General features: G+C 44.7%; 1 protein-coding gene across 8 annotated transcripts in view; it reads left to right on the top strand.

The window, feature by feature from the left end:
- The window catches only part of Bcor (BCL6 corepressor), a 121339-nt gene extending 114030 nt beyond the window's left edge, over positions 1-7309 (top strand). For all 8 annotated transcript variants that reach the window (XM_048461314.3, XM_048461312.3, XM_087902501.1 and 5 more), the window contains 5 exons: positions 1652-1818; positions 3073-3218; positions 4536-4613; positions 4798-4954; positions 6144-7309. In XM_048461314.3, the coding sequence (XP_048317271.3) occupies positions 1652-1818; positions 3073-3218; positions 4536-4613; positions 4798-4954; positions 6144-6435 (840 nt within the window). In that variant the 3' untranslated portion in view covers positions 6436-7309. The remainder of the gene's footprint in view (positions 1-1651; positions 1819-3072; positions 3219-4535; positions 4614-4797; positions 4955-6143) is intronic.
- The last annotated feature ends 15973 nt before the right edge of the window (positions 7310-23282 follow it).

Below are 23282 nucleotides of genomic sequence, written 5' to 3'. Positions count from 1 at the left end.
TTCAGCCTTAGGCTCACAGGGAAGCATCTGGAACATCCTAGTTAGCACCTGAGTGAGCCTTTACCTTTGACTGAACTGTCCTAGAAAGGGCGTTAGAGATTTTTCACAACCCACTTCACATCTATGAATGGCCAGAAGGAGCCATATTTTATGTCTAGCAGACGAGTTCTCTCAGTGTCACAAATGGTAGGCCACCCTGCATTGTCTAGCCCCGTTCTTAGAAGTTAGTGACAGTTTGCTTGGCATGTCTTAGGAGAAGATAGTGTGACCTGTTTGCTGGCGACAGATACTGTTCAATGTGTTTGAAAACTTGATTAATAATGGTAATAAGACACTGAGTGAATTACTGCTGCGCTAACTAGGAGTGGTTCATAGTAATATTTTAAGATGCTAAAGAAGTGAGATTAATTAATAATAGTGATTCTGATGCAGACTGTTGACACTGAATGCCTTCTGCTGAGGGGGAGGGGCACACTTGTTCTGTTTCGTTCTAGTATGTGATTCCTGTCATTGACTTAAGTAAATAAGCGTGTATTGCATTGATTCAGTCTTTAGTAGAGTGAAAAGTGAGGAAAGGTGGAGTTATTTGAGGCCCTGGTGTCTGTGTGTGTGTGTGTGTGTGTGGTGTGAATGAAACCCATGCCAAGTAAAGGCTCTACTGCTGAGCTACTTACTGTTCTGCCAGTCCGTTTTATGTCTCTTTTTTTCCACCTGTCTGTTTGGACTGGTTGGCTGGTTGGTTGATTGGTGGTGTTTTGAGGTAAGGTTTCTCTTTGTAACAGTACTGGCTGCCTTGGAACTCACTTTGTAGTCCAGATTATCCTGGAATTCAACAGATATTCAACTGTCTCTGCCTCTCCTGAGTGCTGGGACTAAAGGTGTTTGCTGCCACCACCACCCAGCTTCTTTGTTTTTAAAAGGATATTTTGCTTTGTATAGCAGGCTTACCATCAAGGCTGGTCTCAAACTTAAGTCATCCTCCTGCCTCAGTCCCTTGAATGTTGAAATTACAGGTGTATGCCACCTCCCTTGGCTTCATCTCTTGGTGAGGGCTAAGATATCTGGCAAGAGCCCCCTTAGAGCTCTGCCTTCTGTCTGCACACAGGGATACCATCTGCCTTGCCTGCTCTGGGCTGCAGGGTGTTATGAAGCTCTTCCATTTTGCTTTACTTTGATCATTCTTGCTTTTATCTAAACTTGGCTGTTTACTATCTGTAGTGACCCTGGTGGAACATAAATGCCATAGTACAGATGAATGTGCCCTCGGACTTGTTTTGGTGAGACAAGATCTCACTCTATATCCTAGTCTGACCTCAACCTCATGTTGGTTCTCTGGCCTCAACCTTCTGAGTGTTGGGAATTACAGGTGGCTTCCAATGAGCCTTTTGAAGTCTCTGCAGCGGAGTCTCCGCATACTCCCTCAGTAATGAGATAAGTGTTTTGGTTCATAAACAGCCTATGGAGACTTGGGAGAAGGTAAAACACATTTGATTGGGGCTGCCCAGCTGTAGGCCCCTCAATAAACATTCAGGCACCACCCAAACCACAGTGGGTTCTCAGGCCTCAGTTTATAGTCTTAGAACTATGAAGAAGTCTTCCTTATGAGGTGACTATGTGGTGATCGGTTGGTATCTCTTGCTCCCCCCCACAGGAAGTGGTCTTATACTGCCTGGAGAACAAGATCTGTGATGTGAATCACCGTGACAATGCTGGTTACTGTGCACTTCATGAAGCTTGTGCCAGGGGGTGGCTCAACATCGTTCGCCACCTCCTTGAATATGGCGCTGATGTCAACTGCAGTGCCCAGGATGGAACCAGGTCAGTGGTGTATCTTGTTTTCCTGCTTCCTGGCCTTGCTGTCAAGCAGACAATAGCTCTCAGAGAATGCAGAAACCCCAGGGGGGAAAGGTGGGGAGCAAATTGCACCTGCATTGATTCCAGCCTAGAGCTGAATTGAACAGATTTTTCTGGTAGGTGACGAAAATCTCCCAGTCTTGATCAGTTCTGTAGTTCTCCCACAGACCAAAGCCCCCCAAAAGGCCATGGTCCTCAATGAGTCAGGGAGGCAGATGCTGCCTTACAGATCCCTGAGCTGTTCATTGCCATCTGTGAAATTACCATTCAAAGTATTTGTGAGCTGAAACACCCCTAGGGACAGACTGAGGGCCATGTATCCCTCCTTCCATTGATTCTTCAGTCATCACCCACATCCATCCAGGCCCTAATATTCACCTTGTCCTTGACCTCACTTTGATCAGTAAGACCCACATCTGGGTCAGCACAAGCATCTTGCTGACATTGTGATGGGGCACTGCTGGGATTCAGGACACTGGTTCCTCTGACGGTCATAAACACCTAAAGGGTAACCTGTGGATCTTTCACGCTTTCTTTTTTGAGACCAGGTCACTCTTATATAGTTCTGACTATTCTGGAACTTGATATGTAGACTGGACTGGCCTTAATCTCAGAGATCTATCTACCTGCCTTTGCCTCCTGAGTGTCATACTTTGGTAATAGCATTAGCTCAGGGGCCTGGGGATGGTATGCGCCCTCCTGAAAATATGCCACTGTCAGGCACTTGACTTCTGGACATATAGTGCTGGAGACCGCTTAGAGGATGCTTCTCTTAGCAAATTCTAATAGCAAAGGTGACTGGGTTTTTGTTTGGCTTTTTGTTGGTTTGGGGGTTTTTTGTTTTGTTTTGGTTTTGTATAGTGATTGCTTGTTGCACTGGCTTCTGCGATGGTGGGAATTTTCCTGTCTGTACCTCATTTCACTGAAGATATTTTCATCATAGATTTAAGTTCTTCCTTAGACCTAAGGATAAAATAGGTATATATTTGAGAACTGACCCTTAAATAGTCCCTTCACTGGCCCTTCTGAGGGTTAGGTATCCAGAACACTTAGTTGTTTAGACTCCGCTCCTGTCACTGTGCCTTGGTTTTCTTCTGTATGTGATGATACCCAGGATACTCACTGTAGGAGGCGTGCATGTATTCCATTCTTCCTGCTTCTAGATCAGACAAGTATGCTGTGTGCACAAGCTTAATGCCACGGTGTGTCTCTTCCCAGGCCTCTGCATGATGCTGTGGAGAATGACCACTTAGAAATCGTCCGGTTGCTTCTTTCCTATGGTGCTGACCCCACTTTGGCCACGTACTCAGGTAGAACCATCATGAAGATGACCCACAGTGAACTTATGGAGAAGTTTTTAACAGGTATGATGGAGTTCAATGGATGATCTTATTCAAAAGTTCGGTTCACCTGTGCATATGGCACTCAGCTCTAGTCCTAGGTACTCTGAGAAAATAAGAATGTGTAAGGCCAGTTTGGTTGACTTATCAAGGGCTGTTCTGGGGAAGGAAAAAAAGTTAGGTTGGGCCTGGTGTGTGTGCACGCCTTTAGTAGTTGAACACTTAGCATGTAGGAAACCCTGGGCTTCACCAAAGGGCTGGGTAGGAAGGGCAGAGATGGAAACTTCATATTTTAGATTTGGGTGTGACTAGGCAGAAAGCAAAGGTTTTTCTATGGTGAAACCACTTGGCTTCTTCACCGTAATATTTTTAGTTTTGTGTTTGTTCTTGTTGTTTTGATTTTTTTTCTTTTTTTTTTTTTTTCTTTTTTTCTTTGAGGCAGAGTTTGTCTCTGTAACAGAGCCCTGGCTGTCCTGGAACTTACTCTGTAGACCACGCTGGGCTCAACATCATAGGAGATCTGCTTGCCTCTGCCTCCTGAGTGCTGGGATTATAGGCATGCTTCACTTTTACTTCACGTGGTTTACTTTTTTGTTTCTTTGGTTGGTTGGTTGGGTTTTGTTGTTGTTGTTGTTTTGTTTGTTTGTTTTAATGTAGTTAGTTTCATTTTCTACAAATCCATTTTTCACCTAAGTATGACTCATGGGTTTACATAGCCAGTCTCTGTGAAATTACCCAAGCTCCCAGGCATGCAGTTTTGCACTGTGGTGTTTGGTCTTAGGATAAACCCATCTTTTAAGCCCCCGATGTTATAAGATCCTGAAAACAAGACCAGTTTCGTGACTCTCAGACCCTTGTGGTTAATTAAGTTCCTTATCAGACACTGCCAAAGAGTTCCTTCAGCTGGCTCACTATCCATCCATGCCTACCTTGAGTTGTACTTACTGAAAGAAGTTGCCTGGTGAATTGGAGACAAGTTGGAAAAATACAATTCTTCCTTGGTTTTATAAGCCTCCAAAGCTTCTTTGCTCTCCTTTTGGTAAGCCAGGGTGGCCTGTCCCTCAGCAAGTCAGGAACCACTGAGGGCTTCTAAAAACTGAGAGGTGACTTGCGGGCACAGTCATGAATCAGCCTATTACGAGTTTCTAGGGAAAAGACATCCTAACTGGTTTAACATTTGTTCTTGTCAGATAGAATTGTGTTTTGTGTGGGGACTGGATCCCATTGTGTGGCCCAAGCTGGCCTCAGGTAGAATCCTCTTGCCTCCGTCTCATGAGTACTGAGAATACCCCACAGAACTTGCCAGTATATTTTATCTTCTGCCGCCCCCTCTCTCTGCAGATTACTTAAATGACCTACAGGGTCGCAGTGATGATGACACCAGTGGCGCTTGGGAGTTCTATGGCAGCTGTGTATGTGGTAAGCATCACTGTTTGTGCATGCTCCAGTGGAGGGCGAGTGACTGACTGAGAATGTTTTTACCTGCTCTGGGTGAGGGAGGCAGGGGACGGACACTGGCACAATGATTTGGTTGCTCTGGCTGTGGTGCCCAGCTAATAGTCTACAGCTAACTGCTGCCTCTCTCTCCTTTGCCCTCCACTAGAACCAGACGATGAAAGTGGGTATGACGTTTTGGCTAACCCCCCAGGGCCGGAAGACCAAGATGAGGAGGAGGATGCCTACAGTGACATGTTTGAGTTTGAGTTTTCGGAAAACTCTCTCTTGCCGTGTTATAACGTCCAAGTGTCCGTCGCTCAGGGGTAAGCATGGCTATCTGTGGAATAAACTAGCCAAGCTGCTTAAACAGCAGTTTGTCCCTGTAGGCAGATGAAGGTAGATGAATGGCGGGTGTCTTCTTAGCTGTCCTCAGACCTTGGATAAGGGTCCAGATCAGTTACCCAGTGGAGGTAGAGCTTAACTTTATCATGATTCAAACTGCCCTCATGAGTGAGTGTGTGTTTTCAAGTCATTCTTGGGGCCAGTGGGCATTGAAGCCAGAAACTGAAATGTCATGGAAAAGCTGCCATCTTGGTTACTAGAGCAGCCAACAGTGAAGAAATGAGTCTCCCCTAGCAGCTGCATCCCATCCCCCAACGAGTCAGCCTACGGGCTCCCCCAGGCACTTGAGATATAATTGGGCTATAGTGATAAACTACCTCCTCACCTAAGAATAGGACAATTATCTAGGACACTTGGAGTCCTTAATGTGTCATCAGATTTGGTTAGATCCCATGTTTTCCCTATGGGTGTGCCACTGCACCTTAATAATCAGTCCTTTGGGGTGTACATGTCAAGAAGCTGCTGTGCGTTGTGTTAACAAAGGTGTTTAATGAGCAATGTCCTCCTCCTGCTCTGAAGTTATAAACATGTATGCCATTATAAACATGTATGCCATTATAAACATGTATGCCATTATAAACATGTATGCCATTATAAACAGTGACAGAAATTCTAAATTGTGTCAGGTTCAAAGACCTACTAAACATCCCTTCTCAAAGGTGTCCCTACCCAGATAACTGAAGGATAGGGATAGAATTGGGAAAGGGGAGGAGAGGTAGCCTTCTATGTTTAGTAATCTGTTGGTGAGGGTCCTCAGAGAGGTCAAAGAAGTTGGGATATAGGCCTGGTTTTTCCTCAATGAGTACAGGGTCCACTGGAGAAAGCATAATGCAAGTTTTAGGTGTGCAAGACTTTCCCCATTTGTTTCCATCCACGGCAGTGGGTACAGTGCAGCTTGTGCAAATTCTAGTAGATGCTCTCTTTATGAAAACAAACTGTCCCAGATTCTTAGGCTGTGTTTCTTCGCCTTACCTTAAAGACCAGCGGTGAGGTGTGGTGGAACAGGGCAGAAGAGTTGGCTAGAACATCCCTGGACCTGGTTAGTACCCAGCTAGTCGGTGCAGAGGTACCTTTCCAGAAATCTAACTCCCATCCCTTTCTATTTTACAGGCCACGAAACTGGCTACTGCTCTCAGATGTGCTCAAGAGGTTGAAAATGTCCTCCCGGATTTTCCGCTGCAATTTTCCCAATATGGAAATTGTCACTATCGCAGAAGCCGAGTTTTACCGACAGGTCTCTGCAAGTCTTTTATTCTCCTGCCCCAAGGACCTGGAAGCCTTCAACTCTGAAAGCAAGGAGCTGTTGGATCTGGTAGAATTCACCAATGAGCTCCAGACTCTGCTGGGCTCCACTGTGGAGTGGCTGCACCCTAGTGACACGGTCCCTGAGGACTATTGGTGAGCCGCCCGCCCTGCCCACCACTGTGTACATTGTGTTATAGTGTTAATCCTTGTGCATATGTGTCATAATACGACGATTTCTGTAAAGAAAGGACACTATTACATATTAAAATATCTCTTCTTTATATAAGAGAAGTTACTCCAGTCAGAAGAACCTAGAAGTCTGTGTTTTCTTTCTAAACTTTTAAGTCAGTTTTTATGAACCTGTTCAAATGTCTTTATTTTTCAGTGCACACATGCTTTGAGATATGTATGTTTGTTTTTACTTGGAACATTTTTCTTTTCTAAGGAGAAAATAAAAAAAGAAAAAAAAGAAAAAGAAGCCCCATACTTTGTTATAATTTCATACAAAGCTTTGGTCGCAGGCCATGACCGCAGCATGTGGTCAGAACTGTGTGATTGGTTTGGGGGAATGGATTGGGCAAAGGCACTTGGTGGCAATGTACTTTTATGTTTTGTTTACAGACTACCTGCTCATGCCAGGTAAATGCTATTGGAGGCAATCCAGTAGTATGTAATATAAATTCAAACGATATCCACACACAACAACTAATTGTATGAAACTTTTGTATCCTAATTTAAAAGCTGTGAAATTACTTTTCACACATCAAACCGGATTGTTTATATGTTTAAGCATTTTATGCTCTTATTTAAAGAAGACTTTGAGCTATTTTTTTCTGTACCCTGTAAAATATTGAGAACTAACATAATATGTTGAGGTTGCTTGAAAATGTACATAAAACTAAAATTTTCTGAATTGTGTGTTTATGTTTGAGATCTGTGTTTTAACTTTGTAAGTAAATTCTCTGCCTTTGTATTTATATTTTACAAAAATTTTCTTAAAAGGCAATAAACCTGTTGAGGAAAGGAGCAAATTGCAGTACATCCTTTGTATTCCTAGAGTGTTGCTGGTTTCCTTTAACTGTTGATAATGGATTCCCTATGGAAAACTTGCAACCGATTTTGTTTCTGTAAACCAAGGTAGAATACAGAGTTCAGAGGAACTGTGCTGAGAATGTGCTCTATCATCCCATTCTGAGCGCTGATCTTTAGATCTATCTCTCTAATCCGTTTTTTGAGGTGCTGAGGATCAAACCCAAGGCCTCACACATGCTAAGCAACTATACTACTATTGAGCCACACCCCGCCTCTTTTTGAGACAGTGCTCACTTTTGTCCCGAGCTCAAATTCAGTCCTCCTGCCTCAGCCCTCCTGAGATCCTGGGGTTATAGACATGTACTGGCACATCCAGCTCTCGGCTCTTCTGTTCCATTGCTCCTTTGATTGCCATGCTGATTTGCGTTGCTGTTGACCTTCATCAGTTGCAGTCCCATGCCATTGCCAGCCCTTGGTCCTTTCGGAGTGTTTTTTCTCTGAAATGCTGTATTTATTGTCACGTCTGTCCCCCCCCCAGGCCTCCTTTTGTGCTGTTACTTTATTTAAAAACCTGATCAGCAAGGCTTACAGTTTCAACTTTTGTGTTACTTTTCCTTTTCACTAGAACCATCTACTAGTATTAACAATTAGTCCGTCCTACAGTCATTGAACTCCATCCTCCTAAAGACAAAGACTGGAAAGCTGTAACTACTAGGCTCACTTGCAGCTGGTTTTACCCTCCAACACCAGAAACAATCCAAACAGGAAGATGGTTTATGGAAAGACATTTCCAGTTACTGCCATAGTACTCCAACATCCGGTTATCAGGTGGAGTCTTCAGTACCCTGAGATGGGGAAAGCAGGGATGGGGGAAGCCTACAAATGCCGTGGCCTGACGGGTAAGACAATCAACGCATACTTGGGAGTGAGCAAATGTAGTATAGTTGAATAATTCCGTGTCGGAGAAATTTTTGTTAGAAAGATGGATTGCCGAGTGAAATTTAGAATGTGTATTGAAAACAAGGCAGCAAGCAAGGTTTCTGTTCGTTGCATTTTGGTGAAAGCAAATTGTCACACAAACATTTTTCGACAGAGTACTCTCCCCACTCCAGACTGAACTACTGTTAAGATTTTGATGAGATTTGATTACCTAGAGTCTCCTTAAACTATAGATAAGAGGGCCAAAGCGGGGGAGGGGAGAATTGGCTAGCCCACCGGTGCTGCCTGCTGAAGTGATTGAGGGTAGACTGGAACCCCGAGACGATAGGCTGCCAGGAGTTTCAAGGCAAATCCACAGCAAAATTCTAAGGTTATTTCAGCTGGAGGCAAAGGGAGAGTCACATAGGGGCTTAGAGGATGTGGAACAAAATAAGCTCCGTGGAGGAAAATGGAGGTTTAGGAGAAACTGGTAGAGAAACTTGACACCTCCAGTTGGGGACAAGTGAACGAAGCTGATGAGGTGATGGCTCAACTGGGAAGGGTGCCTGCCCCAAATCTGATGACCTTGGTTCCATTACTGGGACCCCCATTGTGGAAGGAGAGGATCTATTCCCACAAGTTGTACTCTGACCTCCATATATGCACCCCCAACATACATAATATATGAATGTAATAATAGTAATAAAAAAAAATCTTCAGCCAGGTGACGGTGGCACTTGACCTTAATCCCAACACTTAAGGTTGAAGCAGGTGCTTAGTCTCAGCAAGTTCCCGGCAGACAAGGCTACATAGTGAAACTTTATCCTCCAAAAAGTGGGGCCAGTTAAAGTGGTGGCATTTTGGAGACAGAGGCAGACTGGATCTGCATAGCAAGTCCCTGGCCAGCCAGGACTATATAGTGAGCCCCTATCTTAAAAAGAAAGTGGGGCTGGAGTGTGGTGATGTGTGCCTTGCCTTTAATTCCAACACTCAGAAGGCAGAGGCAGGCAGATCTCTAAGTGTGAGGCCAGCCTGGACTATAGAGTGAGTTCCAGGACAGCCAGAGCTACACAGAGAAGCCCTGTCTAATAAAGAAAGTGGAGAGTGGGTACTGAACAGCTGGCTCAATGGTTAAGAATTCTTGTTGCTCTGCAGAGGATTTGGGTTCTGTCCCCAGCACCCACGTGGCGGTTCATAACAGTTTGTAACTCCATTTTTGATGATTTGAATGTCCTGTTTTGAACTCTGGACACAAGGAATTTCCTTACATCGTGCACATACATACGTATGTGCAAAACAGTCATAACAGGCAAAACAGTCATAAACATAAAATAACCTTGAATATTTTTTGCCTTTCGAAAAGTACTATAGCTGAGCAGAATTAGGGTATCAAGGAGCTTTCTATAGAAGTAGAGGTCTCATGGACCAGTATTTCAGCTTGAGAGCGCCCATCACCATTGTGGTTACAGAGGACATGAGCAGAAGCAGATCCACGTCCTACACAGTGAGCAATAGGCCACAAAACCTAGTCAACATAGATTACCACCAATAGCCAAGGCTATACCACTTATTCACTCAGGAGGATGTAGTGGAAGAGTTGCTTTAGCCCAGAAATTCAGAAGCCTAGGCAAACGGAGATCTCCACAGTTTTGTGTTGAGACAGGGTCTACGTAGGCCAGGCTGACCCTGACCTCACAGAGTTCTACAGCCTCTGCTGAGTGCTAGGATTGATTAGAGTGTGTCACAATGCCAGGCTAAAAATGTGCTCGGGATTAAACTTGGAGTTTTGTGCATCGTAGGTAGACATTCTCTCAACTGTTGTAGGTATTTTGATCAGACTCTGATACTCCTGAGACTGCCAATAAAGTTTACCTTGAGTCAGAGGGCAGAACTAGCTACTAGCTGACCAGAATTAGCTATAGAGGTTTTAGAGGACCCAGGAAGTAGTAGGGAGTGGTTAGAGAGATTCTCAGGCCTTTTGGATCGAGGAAAGAAAAAGAGGAGGCCTTCTCTGATCACTCAGGTTTTTACTCCTGAGTTTTTACTAAAAATAGAATAATTTAGATAATCAACTAATCTAATCAATTTAGATAGTCAACTAAACTATATCCTACTGTCTCTTGAAAAGAAACTGGGCTTGCTTGGTGACACACATGTTTAACCCCAACACTTAAATCCCAGGAGACAGAGGCAGGCAGATCTCTGAGTCTGAGGCCAGCCAGGTTTGTATAGTGAGTTTTAGGCCAGTCAAGGTTTCTTAGTAAGACTCTTCCTATCTCAATTTGTTTTGTTTTGGGTTTACAAGTTTTCAAGACGGTTTTTCTGTGTAGTCCTTGCTGTCCTGGAACTAACTCTGTTGATCAGACTGGCCTCAAACAGAGATCCGCCTGCCTCTGCTTCCCAAAGTGCTGGGGATAAAGTTGTGCGCCACCACTGCCCAGCCTCAAAAGTTTTTTTAAAAATAAATACTTTTTTTAAAAAAAAAAAATAAATCCAAAACACAAAGCTTTAAAAGAAAAAGGAGTCTGTTCCTCTGAAGCAGATTTGTGGGCCACTTGGTTTAGTTTTAGTTGCAGTTCTAAGGTTAGGTCTGCGTTTGTAGATGCTAAGCAAGCACTGTCCCACCCAACCACCACAACATGCACATTGCTCTCTGCGTACCTATTTGTCACATTTGGATGATATATATATATCAGGGTTCTCTAGAGGAACAGAACCAATGGGATTTGTTATATATAATTTATTAATTTGCCATTCATTAAAATAGTGACAACAGCTGAATCACACTAAGAAGCTGAGTCCAGTGGCTGCTCACTCTGAGGCTTGAGTGTCTCAGCAGCCCCAGTCTGGCACTGGAAATCCTGGAAGCTTTCGTGGTTGCTCTTCCTGCTGCAGCCCACTGTTGGAACAGGTCTTCCTTCCCCTTTCTGTCAAGGCTTCCTACTGAGGTGACTCTAACTTGTGGCATGTTTCTATAAAAACTTACCATAATAATGCTTAATTTTGTAAAAAAGACATTGGATGAAAATAGAGGAACCAAGACAAAACGAAATTTGACTATAAACCAGAACAAATTAAAGTTTTGTGTCGCCTTGATGATATGGCAGAAAGACATAGCCAATGTTCCAAACTTAGCACTGTGGTCCTTTCCAGTCAGCGCTCTAGTGCTGGGTTTCAGGCTTACCTCTCTCCTAAGACTTTTTCTCCATGTATTTTTTCCTTATTGTTATCTTGTTGGGTACTTTAGTTGATGACTGTTGTTTGAGAATTGACATAATGTAGCCCAAGGATGACCTTGAACTTGCCTTCTTGTCTCTACTTCCTAAGTACTGAGATTATAGTACCATGATGCTCTGGGGTGCTGGGGATCAGACAAGGTTTCATGGTAGACTTAAGTCTAACAAAGGCAAGCATCTACCAACAGCTACATCTCTATCCCAGAACATAGCACTCTTGCATGTTAATCCTCGGTGGGCTATAATCAAAGCACAGATCTACTGTGCTTGACCTGGAGTTACCACTTTGTAACTTTGTATTGTTCTGCTGAAAAGTCTTTTGTTACATTATAGGGCAGAGCAAGTATTCAACATGAAGGGGATAAGAACTGCCGTGACTGGGGACACGCTCCCAGGGAATGTAGGGAAAGGAGGAAGAATCTTAAGGTGCCACAGGTGAATTGGAGTTCAGGAAATAAACAGAATTTCCAAGCTTGGTTTGTTAAAAGGGCCCAAGAAACCCCGACAGCCTGGCAGCAGTGCAAGATTCTTAGCACCAGGTTTCTGGTCTCCAAACTCTGATCTCCATTGTCAACACTTTTATGCTTTTGTAGACAGCTAGCCCTAAGTCTGTAGCAGGGCACACACAGGCAAGCCTGGCCAGTTGGGGTCCATATGCCCCCCTCTCTGAGGTGACCATTAAGAAAGAGCCAGATACCGGGTGACGCTGGTGCACGCCTTTAATCCCAGCATTCGGGAGGCAGAGGCAGGAGGATCTTTGTGAGTTCAAGGACAGCCTGGTCTACAAGAGCTAGTTCCAGGACAGACTCCAAAGCCACAGAGAAACCCTGTCTCAAAAAACCAAAAAGAAAGAAGAAGAAAGAGAGAGAGAGAGAAAGAAAGAAAGAAAGAAAGAAAGAAAGAGAAAAAAGAAGAGTCAGGATTTTTTTGTCAGGAAATGTTTGACATGAACCAGGTTTTGAGGAAACAAATAAACCCAGAATGTAGACCATTCTGTTAGACAACTAACTTGGTTGCTTCTTAATCTATGCTGACTTCATCACTGTCTCCTTCTTCTTCTTCTTCTTCTTCTTCTTCTTCTTCTTCTTCTTCTTCTTCTTCTTCTTCCTCCTCCTCCTCCTCCTCCTCTTCCTCTTCCTCCTCCTCTTCTCCTCCTTCTCCTTCCTCTTCTTCTTCCTCCTCTTCTTCTTTTCTCCTCCTCCTCCTCCTCCTCCTCTTCTTCTTCTTCTTCTTCTTCTTCTTCTTCTTCTTTTCTCCTCCTCCTCCTCCTCCTCCTCCTCCTCCTCCTCCTCCTCTTCTTCTTCTTCTTCTTCTTCTTCTTCTTCTTCTTCTTTTCTCCTCCTCCTCCACCACCTCCTCCTCCCCTCTCCTCCTCTTCCTCCCCTCTCCTCCTCTCCTCCTCCTTCTTCCTTAAAAATCAGTGTCATGGGAAAGAAACTTAAGGAGGGGGGAATATCCTAGATCAGACAAGGCTAAAAAGAAAGGACAATGGAACACAGAGCACAAACCTTGACAGAGGACTAGACACAGACAGGGAGTAAATAGCTATAAGGCACACAGTCACTTTTTTGATTTTTCAAGATGGTCTTTCTGTGTAGCCTTGGCTGTCCTGGAACTAATTCTGTAGACCTCAAATTCACAGAGATCTACCTGTCTCTAGGCATGATCTGCCACCACCCAGCTGAGGTCTTATTCATGGGTAATAAAAAGATCTCATCTGGATGTGGTGGAGCACGCTTTTAATCCCAGCATTCCTCTGCAGGCAGATCTCTGAATTCAAGGCCAGCTTGGTCACAAACTGCAATCCAGGACAAATGGAGCTACACAGACAAACCTTGTCTCAAAAACAGAAACAAAACAAAACAAAACAAAAAATCAGCCAGGCGGTGGTGGTGCACCCCTTTAATCCTCACACTTGGGAGGCAGAAGCAGGCAGATCTCTGGGAGTTGGAGGCCAGCCTGGTCTACAAAGTTAAATCTAGGACAGCCAGGGCTACACAGAGAAATCCTATCTCAAAAAAGAAACCAACCAAACAAAAAATAAATAATAAGTAAAATAAAATTCATGTAAATGTTCTGTTTTCATTTTGGAAGTTTTACACCCATGTAAGTATTCCCAGTTCAGAATCCAATAGAAAACTAACCTCTCATCCCATTGCAGTAGCACACACCTTTAATCCCAGGACTTGGAAGGCAGGGGTAGGAAGATTTCTGAGTTCAAGGCCAGCCTGGTCTATAGAGTGAGTTCCAGGACAGCCAAGGCTATACAGAAAAACCCTGCCTCAATGAAAGGAAGGAAAGAGAAAGAAAGAAAAACTGTCAACACCAAAGTTCCTTTGTGACCTTGTTCTTTCAACACCTCCTTTACCCCATGCACCCACTGATGTGGTTGCATCCAATTGGGAAGCCGAAATAAAGACAATAAATTCTTAGAGCTAGAGAGACAGCTCAGCAATTAAGAGCACTAACTGTTCTTCCACTGGACCATCTCCATACTGGTCCACAGTCATCCACAACTCCAGTTCCAGCGGATCCGCTGCCCTCTTCTGACCTCTGAGCGCACCAGGGACACACCTTGGAGAGAGAGAGAAAGAGTTCAGAATCAGTTCAAAGTTTCCACATAAATTTGGTTTGGGGGAGGGGTCTTTTCTCACATTGAAGCTGCCTTCCTCTTACTGCACTCTGGTTTAAAAGGTGATTTACTAGCCAGATTTCCTCCTGAGAAGAAAAGTCTTCATGAACACACTAAAGCCAGGAAGGCAGAAGCCAGCTGCTAGGGAAAGGCTAGGCCCCGCTATTGTAGGGTCACAGCACTGTCAGCTAGGGGTGGCCACTCACCCACCATCACTTCCAGCGCTGGACTCATTCATCCAGATAGGATGCAAGTCCAGCCTAGCTACTTTGGCTCGAGGAATCCTCCTCAGCCTAGCTGACCTTTCTAAGAACTATGTTGGCTGCCTTCTGGGGCTTTCCCTACTCATCTTTTTTCACCTTTCTTCCCTCAGAAGGCTCCTAAGCTCCACCTACCTTTCTCCCTCCCTTCTAGAAGCCTGCCCTGTCAAAGCTCATGGAGCGGGTTACCAGTGTCACATACATTCCAGACAGGCCTGAGACAAGGTCAGACTAAGGTCTTGTCCCAAAATAATAAAAGGAAAGGGGGAAAACGGGATGGGGTGGGGAAAAGACCGAAAATGTTGTGCTTTAGGTAAGTTTTGGGGTTAGGGAAAGGACCTAGAGAGGGGAGCTGTGAATAAGACAAGTGGGCATAGAAATGAGCGTTTAGTGAAACAAGATGCTGTATCCCAGCTGCACCACTCCAGAAAAGAAATGTCACACACATAATAGCGACCAAAATAGAAGGCAAATTGCAGAAGAATACGTATAATGTGACACATTCATATAAAGTTTAAAAATAGGCAAAATACCACGTTACATTCTTAATGTGGTTCTGACTAGCTAGTGATGATGTAAAAGCAAGAAAAGGAGGCATGTGGACTGATCACAACTGCCTGTGACTCCAGCTCCAGGGGACCCGAGCCTCCGGTCCACACACACAAGCAGGGGACCCGAGCCTCCGGTCCACACACATGAGCACATGCTCACTCACCGACACACACCAATACACATAATTCAAAATAAGGATAAATTTTTTTTCTAAAAAAAATAGAGCTGGGGATGTTCCTCCTTGAAGTCTTGGGTTTGATTCCCCAGCACCGCATAACCAGGTGAAAACAAGAGGATCAGGAGGAATTCAGTCTTGTCTAATACACAGCAAACTCAAAGTAAGCCTGCTCTATGAAAACCCTATCTCAACACACACACACACACACACACACACACACACACACCACAAATCTTGGGACAGGCATGGTGATAAACACCAGGGTTGAGGAGGCAGGTCCTTTTGGGCTCACTGACCATCTAAGTCTATACAGTAAGACCCTGTCAAAAAGGGAGGAAGGTGCTGGCAAGATGGCTCAGTGGTTAAAGGCACTGACTACCTGCTCTTCCAGAGAAACTAGGTTAGATTGGCAGCGTCTAGATGGTGACTCCCAACCATTCATGATTCTGCTTCCAGGGAATCCAACTCCTTCTTCTGATCTTCTTGGGCAGCATCAGTGCATGTGGGGCTCGGGCATATATGCAGGTAAAACATCCATATATCCAAAATATAAGTTTAAAATAATTAAAAACTGAAAAATAAGGTGGAGAGCTCCTGAGAAAGACACTCAATGTCCACCCCGGCCTACACACACACACACATACACACACGACCTAAATGTCAGTCTAATGAATGGTTAAAAAAAAGTGTGGTGTAGCCATGCAAGTAAGAATATTTAGAGATAAAAAAGAATGAAGTACTCGAGTAAGAACACACTACCACAGGGGTGAACCTCGCAGCACACTTAGCGAAAGAAGCTACACACACAGGTCCACAGACCATGGGAAAGCACTCATTTAAGATGTCTGCAGCAGGTAAATCCTCACCAGAAAGCCAACTAGTGAGTCCCAGGGAGTGGGGAGCCGGTGGAGGGCATGGAGCTTTCAGAAGAGCGGTGATGTGTCCTTAGTTCCCTATGAAGTTTCCCAACACTGTGAATATGTTAAAATCACTCAGTTGTAGAACTGAATGAGTGAATTTTACGATATGTGAATTTTATCTCAATAAAGATTTTGTTTAAAAGGAACTTCATGTCTCAAAGCAGGAACAATCTGTTTGCTTGTGAAGCTGCAGTTTGAGCAGCCGTCCCGGGGACAGCTCACCTCTGATCCACTAAGCGTCAGCTGGAGTGGCGCAAGGACTGGCTGAAATCTTCTAGACTAGAAGCTTCTAGACTCTGGAGGCTCCTTTACCCCATCTTCAACTGGTTGGGACTGGATAACAAATGGGTCCAGCACCTGAAACGCGTTAGTTCTGCCCATTAGTTCTGAGACAAGTTCTGACTATGTCTATATAATCCTGACTAGTCACTATGCCTGACAATGACTTGTTTTTTGAGACAGGATCTCCTGTAGCTCAGTCTTGCCTGGAACTCACTATGGAGCCCAGACTGGCCTTAAACTCAAAATCTTCCTGCTTTGCCTCCCAAGTTCTGGGGCGACAGAGACCAGTAGGTGCCACCATGCCTAGCCCTATACCATGCTTTATCTGTCGTTCATAGCTTTGAATGTGAGTGCTAAAAACAAACAGGTAAATAGTAACGACAGCCACCAAAATAATAAGAGCAGGCCATGGTAGTAACACAGGCCTGTAATCTCAACCTCAGGAGTATGGAGTAGGAGTGCAAGCTTGAGTTTGAGGCTGGACTACATTGCAAGGATCAAGGCAGACAGGGGTCCGCAGCATGAGCCTGCCTCAAAAACAAAATACAGAGCTGGAGAGAGACCGGGTACTGTAATATACCCACAACCCCCAACCATCTGCCCCTGAAGCCTCTAGATACAGAATTGCAGGAGGTTTTGAAGCCCCTGACATTAGCGCCGGGAACCCAAATCCAGTCTTCTTTCTGCAAGGGCAGCAAAGGCTCTTAACTGCTGGGCCATCTCTCCAGCCCCCTTTCCAAAGTTCTCTGTCACACACAGCACAGCTACCAGCCACATGGTGGGAATGTTTCCAAAAGTCCCCTCTTCCTGTTCTTCACCTCCAAACCTGCTTCTCTCTTGTTTTGGCTCAGCACCACCATTCTGAAAATAAACAACACAAAGTGAAATGCAATTGAGGCCTAGGCAAGTTTAGTGGCAAAGGATGCAACTCAGTGGATAGTGTGAGAGAGAGTCTTGGAGCTCGGGGTTCTATCTCTAATCTGGAAGGATTGGGAGTTCAAGATCATTTCTGGCTACCTAGCAACTCTGGGGCCAGCCTGGGATACATGGAACTCTGTCAAGAAAAGAATTCCATGTTTCAAATGAAACTTCTAGAGACCCACACAAAGGTCTCCGTGTCCACTTTCTTTTCTGGTCCTAGGTGCCCTACATTTCTTTCTCCGGGTGTCCTAAGTTTCCTGAAGATAGGCACCAAGGTCTCCTCAGTCCTTGCTGCACAATGGGCCCTCCATCAATGATGGAGACAGACTTGGCCTGGGTTCCTTAATTACCAGTTTAAAGGAGAGAGACAATCCCATCTCTTTGCCCTGGGTTACTCTCTGTACACTGGCTACTTCGTATCCCGGGCAACCTACCTGCAGGAATTTGTATTGTCTGTTGCTAAATTGGAGATCTTGGTGGCTGAGAGTTTTCTTTGTGTTTCCTGGGCCCTGGTACCAGACCCAGCTGGGAGAAGGCCTTGTCTCGCATGTGGAATTGTTATTAGTTAGCAAAGAGAGAAGACATGTGCTCCTGTTCCCTCCAGGAAGCCTAGTGCACAAATGCCACCTCTTTTACTCATTTGTCTCTTTGTTTTCAAGTTAATTAAACTATCCGGAGTCTTTCTAGAGTTAAGAGACCCAGTGCAATTTCAGAACTGTGATCTCCCCAAGGCAGCAGTGCCTTTGGCCTTAGAATTCTATGTTCTGTTTGGTACTACGGAGGCTGAGGTGAGGGAAATCACTTGAGTCCAGTAGTTGTGGGAAAGCCTGGGTAACAAACTAAGACTTTGCTTTAAACAAACAAAACCAAACAAAAAGCGAGCTAGTAAACAAAGGGACTGAGGACGGGGCTCTGGTGGAGTGCTTGTTCAATATGTGTGAGGACCTGAATTCAATCCTTAACATCACCAATTAAAAGAAAATGAGAGGACTTGAAGAGGTCTGAAGATTGTCAAGAGAAAGAAAGAGGTAGAAATGTTCCAAGAGCCCCCAACCCCAACTCCCACCCCAATCACTTGGGCCATCCCCATCTGAGGCCCTCCCTAATGTTTGTTGGAGCAAAAAGGAAATATCCTACCATTCCTCTGCCTAGGTTTTATTCACTTGTGTTCTTTGAGACAACATCTGACTGTGTTGCCCTGACCATGCAGGAACTCACTTGGTAGACCAAGCTGGCCTTGAACTCACAGAGATCCACCTGCCTGTGCCTCCCAAATTCTGGGATCAAAGGTGTGTGCCACCACCACGCTGTTTTACGGGGGTTGGGGGAAGGGAGGTATGGTTATGCATGCCTTCCTTTAATCCCAGTACTCAGGAGGCAGAGGCAGGCAGGTCTCTATGAGCTTGAGACTAGCCTGATCTCTGCACAGTGAGTTCCAGGTCAGCCAAGGCTATACTAAGACCTTTGTCTCAAAAACACCCTTCCTACTCCGTGTGTGTGTGTGTGTGTGTCTTCTGCTTAGGATAGAAGGACTACTTCCTCAGACGAGATAAATCCATGGGAATCTGAGGGTTCAAAGTCTAAGTCTTACTGTGGTCCTCCCACACATCTCCATCCCAAGTTCCAACTCAGTGCCTTTAGCTTAGCTGCCAACACTCTCCGAGACTGGGACTTGAATTTTCATTGTAGGTTAGACAATCTTTTCATGAGGCTTGGGTTTAATTTTCTAAAACTTAAGCTCTTTGGCTGCTAGAGAGAAGATTCTTTTCCAGGGCTTGCTGAGAAATCTTTAGACTGTTTATGCAAATCTGGAGCTGGTTAATTTTTTTTCACTGAGCTCATACTTTTTCTCTATCAATTTTAAGCTTATAGATGCAACCAACTAACATTGTCATTTCCCTTATTTTCCCACAAACTGTCGGAAGTTTATATACAGAGTCACTACATTCCTTGTTTCCCAGAAGGACTTTGAACACAAGGGCTCGGCAAGCATGGAACATACTTCTCCCAGAAGACATGAGTTATCAGATGAAAATTTCAGTCCTACGTGTAGGCTACCTCCCTATGAATAGTCAAGGAGGGCCCAGTGGCCTCTAGGACAACACAGGCTATTGGCCTTTCTCTTGGCTACCCACCATAATTGCGCAGCAAAAGACTACTGCTGAAGATAGCACACTTTGGTCACAGGCACAGAGAAACTGAGCTGGAACTGACGTGAAAATGTCTTCCCTTCTGGCTGGATTTCATAGTGTCAGCAGGTGCCATGCAGACCGCTGGGGTGAAAAGCTATCAGTGGCTATCAGCAGTGTAGCACTCCGCATGCTACACTACTGACCTGCCAGGCAAGATGTGTCCACTGATGTGGCATAAAGGTTACAACAACAGCCAGTTGTTATCTGATTGGATCTGAAGCCTGCTTCACAAGAGGGACTTCATACCTGATACTAATAAACCTGATCTAAACCCTACGCTAAGTGGTCATAGGCCCTAGTGTAGAACCTACCACTGTGGTTTTGCTAAATGAACATCCTGACAAACTGCCTTCTAAATATACATGTGCACATTCAGAGACCTGCTCTCAAGCTTGGTCAGAGAAGCCTCTTTCTGCAGGGAGCAGCAGTGACCGCAAAGACTCAGAACTGGTCCCGTAATAAGAAGTGACCGTTCAATGCTTAATCCTAAACGGGACATCTGTAACCCAATCCCTCAGGGACAATGGAGGAAAAGGGGGTTGGGAAGAAGATGAGAGCAGGAGGGTGGGAGGAGTACCCTGAAACATCTTATGGACATAACCTGACCGTTGTAGTCCTGAAGTCACTGCTGCTATGATCACCTGCACAAGATCTGCTCAACAGCAAGCCAACAAGATCAGTCAAGATTCCTGCAGGTGACACTAATTGGATTCAAGGTGTTACAAGATGAAGAAGAAGAGGAAGATCACATGAATGTGGGAGGAGTGCATTGGGATGGATAGGATTCATATACATTATAGATATGCATGAAATTATCAAAAAATAAATAAAAAGTATGAAAGAACAATTGTAAAAGCCCTACTGTTTTAGCTCCTAAATTTGCAGGATACTTTGTTACATAAAGCAGATAACCGCAAACACTTAAGGCATTTGAAAAGATTATAAATGAAATAAGATCAGCTCACAGGCCCAGCAAACACCATAATTTTGAATTAGTGATACATATGATCAATCTATTTCGATATCTGATTCAATTGTAACCTGATATGAAAATCTTGGTGATTTTGAGTGGCAAAGAAGTCCTGGGCGCTGCTGCCATGGTTGCTGTTGTTGCTTACGGTATACCCCACAGGGAATGGTAACTTGCAATTCGAGGGTAATAAAAAGAAAACGAAAACATGTTTGTCATTCAAGTTCACGAGTCTCCTGAATTCAAGCTGTGGGTGCCAAGGTAAGAATCTATTTCAGAGAGAAATCGGGGCATCCCTTTGATGGTTGGTTGATCCTGTCCTTAAGAATTCAAGGACACCGTCTTTATAGAAAGCTAAAGAGCTTGTATTTTTGTATGTGTAACTAGAAGCTTTAAAATACCCATTTTATTCTCCTTTCTGCTTTCAGAGTTCTTCTCATTCTTCCATTGACTTGCCCCTTAAAATCATCTGTTCTGCCCCTCCTCCATCCCACCCCTCTTCTTATCCAGACCACATTTAGGAAACTTCTAGGTCTTCAGTTCTCTGCCATTCTTTTTTTTATTTTGCTTTTTTGTTTTGTTTTGTTATTTCGAGACAGGGTTTCTCTCTGTGGCCCTGACCATCCTGGAACTCACTCCATAGACCAGGCTGGCCTTGAACTCAGAGACTCTCCAGCAAAGGCTTGTGCCACCACCGATGGCTTCTGCTGTCACTCTTGAAGTGAGCTTCTTTAAACTCAAATGTCATCATGTCCTTTCCAGAACCTTTGTTGCTTAGAGATTGGCTTAACTTGGGCCACAAGGAAAGAAGAAAGGACAGACACTAATACAAACATCTGGAATCGAGTGGGCTGTGTGCTCTGATGGAGACAAAACCCAGGAACCCAGAGCATTTGTTATGCCTAGCATGAACCAGGTAGAGGTTGGAACAGCGGTATGAGGGCTCTGTAGGGGAGCTGACTCAGCTTGTAGTCATCTTGGAGGAGGGAACCTGGGAAGCTTCTGCATGCAGCATCAGCATCCAGACCCTAAAAGGAAGATACACTTGATATTTTCTGTACGCCCTGGTTTTAGCTAAAGGTCGATCTTTGGCCAGCATTTGTACTTGGACCAGATTGCATTGCCAAATGATGCTGGCGAGGAAGGGCTAAGAAGTGTTTGCCACAGCTGTCTTTTCTTCCCTAACCTCTGGTTTCCAAGACTACTTCCTTTACTACTTCCAGTCCCTCAGCTCTTACTTGAACATTTATTTACCCATCTATCCCCTGGGCTAAAGTTGACCTTCCTGTGTAGACCAAGCCTGAGATGGATGTGGTCCACACAAAGGATGCTGTGAATCATAAAAGATTGCCCATTTGGTGGTGGTGGCGCACACCTTTAATCGCAGCACTCAGGGAGGCAGAGGCAGGCGCATCTCTATGAGTTTGAGGCCAACCTGGTCTACAGAGTGAGTTCCAGGACAACCAGAGATACACAGAGAAACCCTGCCTCAAAAAAAAAACAAAAAACAAAAAACAAATAAATGCCCATTTGGGACTAGTATAAACTATATAAAAAGGGTTAGATTAGAGCAGCCTAGGTAGTAGAATGTGAGACACTGACTCAGAAAGTAAGGTGGAGGGGGTGGGTGAGGGAAGGAGTTAACATACTGGCATATGTCTACTATCCCAGTACTAGGGAAGCTGTGGTAGAAGGATTGCTGGGAATTTGAGACCATAGTAAGTACCAAGCAAGTCAACCAACCTATCAACCAACCAAACATATAACCAGGGATGGCGCACTAGAGTCCTGCTGCTTAGGAGGTAGAGGCAGGAGAACAGGGAGTTCAAAGTCATCTTGAGCTGCACAGAATTCAGGGCCAGTGGGAGGTTATATAAGATCTTGCCTCAAACAAAGCAAGGCTGGGCGGTGGTGGCGCACGCCTTTAATCCCAGCACTTAAGAGGCAGAGACAGGTGGATCTCAGTGAGTTCCAGTGCAGCCTGGTCTACAGAGCGAGGTCCAGGAGAGCAAAAAGCTCAGTGAGGTGACTCTGTAGGTAAGGCCAAACCTGACGGCTGAGTGAGAGCCCTAGGACCACTCACACAAGGAGGAGAGAAAAGACTCTCAAGCTGTCTTCTCACTTGTCTTCCAGCCTTCCCCCGTGACTTCTGCACACACACTGCAAATACATAAATGTTCGGAATTTAAAAAGAACAAATCAAAAAATAAAGCCAGTCTAGGTGGTGGTGATGCACACCTTTAATTCGAGCACTCAGGGAAGAGGCAGGTGGATCTCTGAGTCTGAGGCTAGGCTGAGCTACAGAGTGAGTTCCAGGACAGACAGAGCTGTTACACAGAGAAACCCTGTCTCAAAAACAAGCAAGCAAGCAAGCAAACAAACAAACAAAAAACCCAAACCAAACCAAAATCACGACAACAAAAACCAAGAACTCATCACATTTTGTGGGATGTAGACTTCCCACCCTGTTCCCTCTTTTCTTTCTCACTGGCCCAACCCCTCCAGCCAAGGGAGGACTTTTGTGGGTTTTTAAAAAGCACATTTTATGGATGTACTGAAGAGAGGCAGAAAGTGCAGGTGTTACCAATGGTGTCTCATAAACTGAAGAGACTTGTTGCACTTGGACATAAGCAGCACCAGTTAAGGAACAGAACATTCCCTGACTCCTAGGCTGCCTCAGTGGCCGCCTCCCCATCATGTCCCTCCCTATATCGAAGTAACCATCTTCCTGTATGCTGACTGCTGACTGCATGGGGCAGTTTGGCTTGGTTTTTAAACTCTGTCAATGGGAAATCATACAGTACTTACCTTCTTAAGTCTGGATCCTCCCACCCCGTGCCATGCAGAAGGGGTTCCTCACGCTGTATTGTGCTGTATTGTGCCGCTGCCGATGTTGGCACTCACTGCTCTA

This window comes from Myodes glareolus, chromosome X, assembly GCF_982192425.1.
Source record: "Myodes glareolus chromosome X, mMyoGla1.1, whole genome shotgun sequence".
NCBI lineage: Eukaryota > Metazoa > Chordata > Mammalia > Rodentia > Cricetidae > Myodes > Myodes glareolus.
The sequence above is the reverse complement of the archived record's forward strand: the minus strand, read 5'-3'. Positions and strand labels throughout refer to the sequence as shown.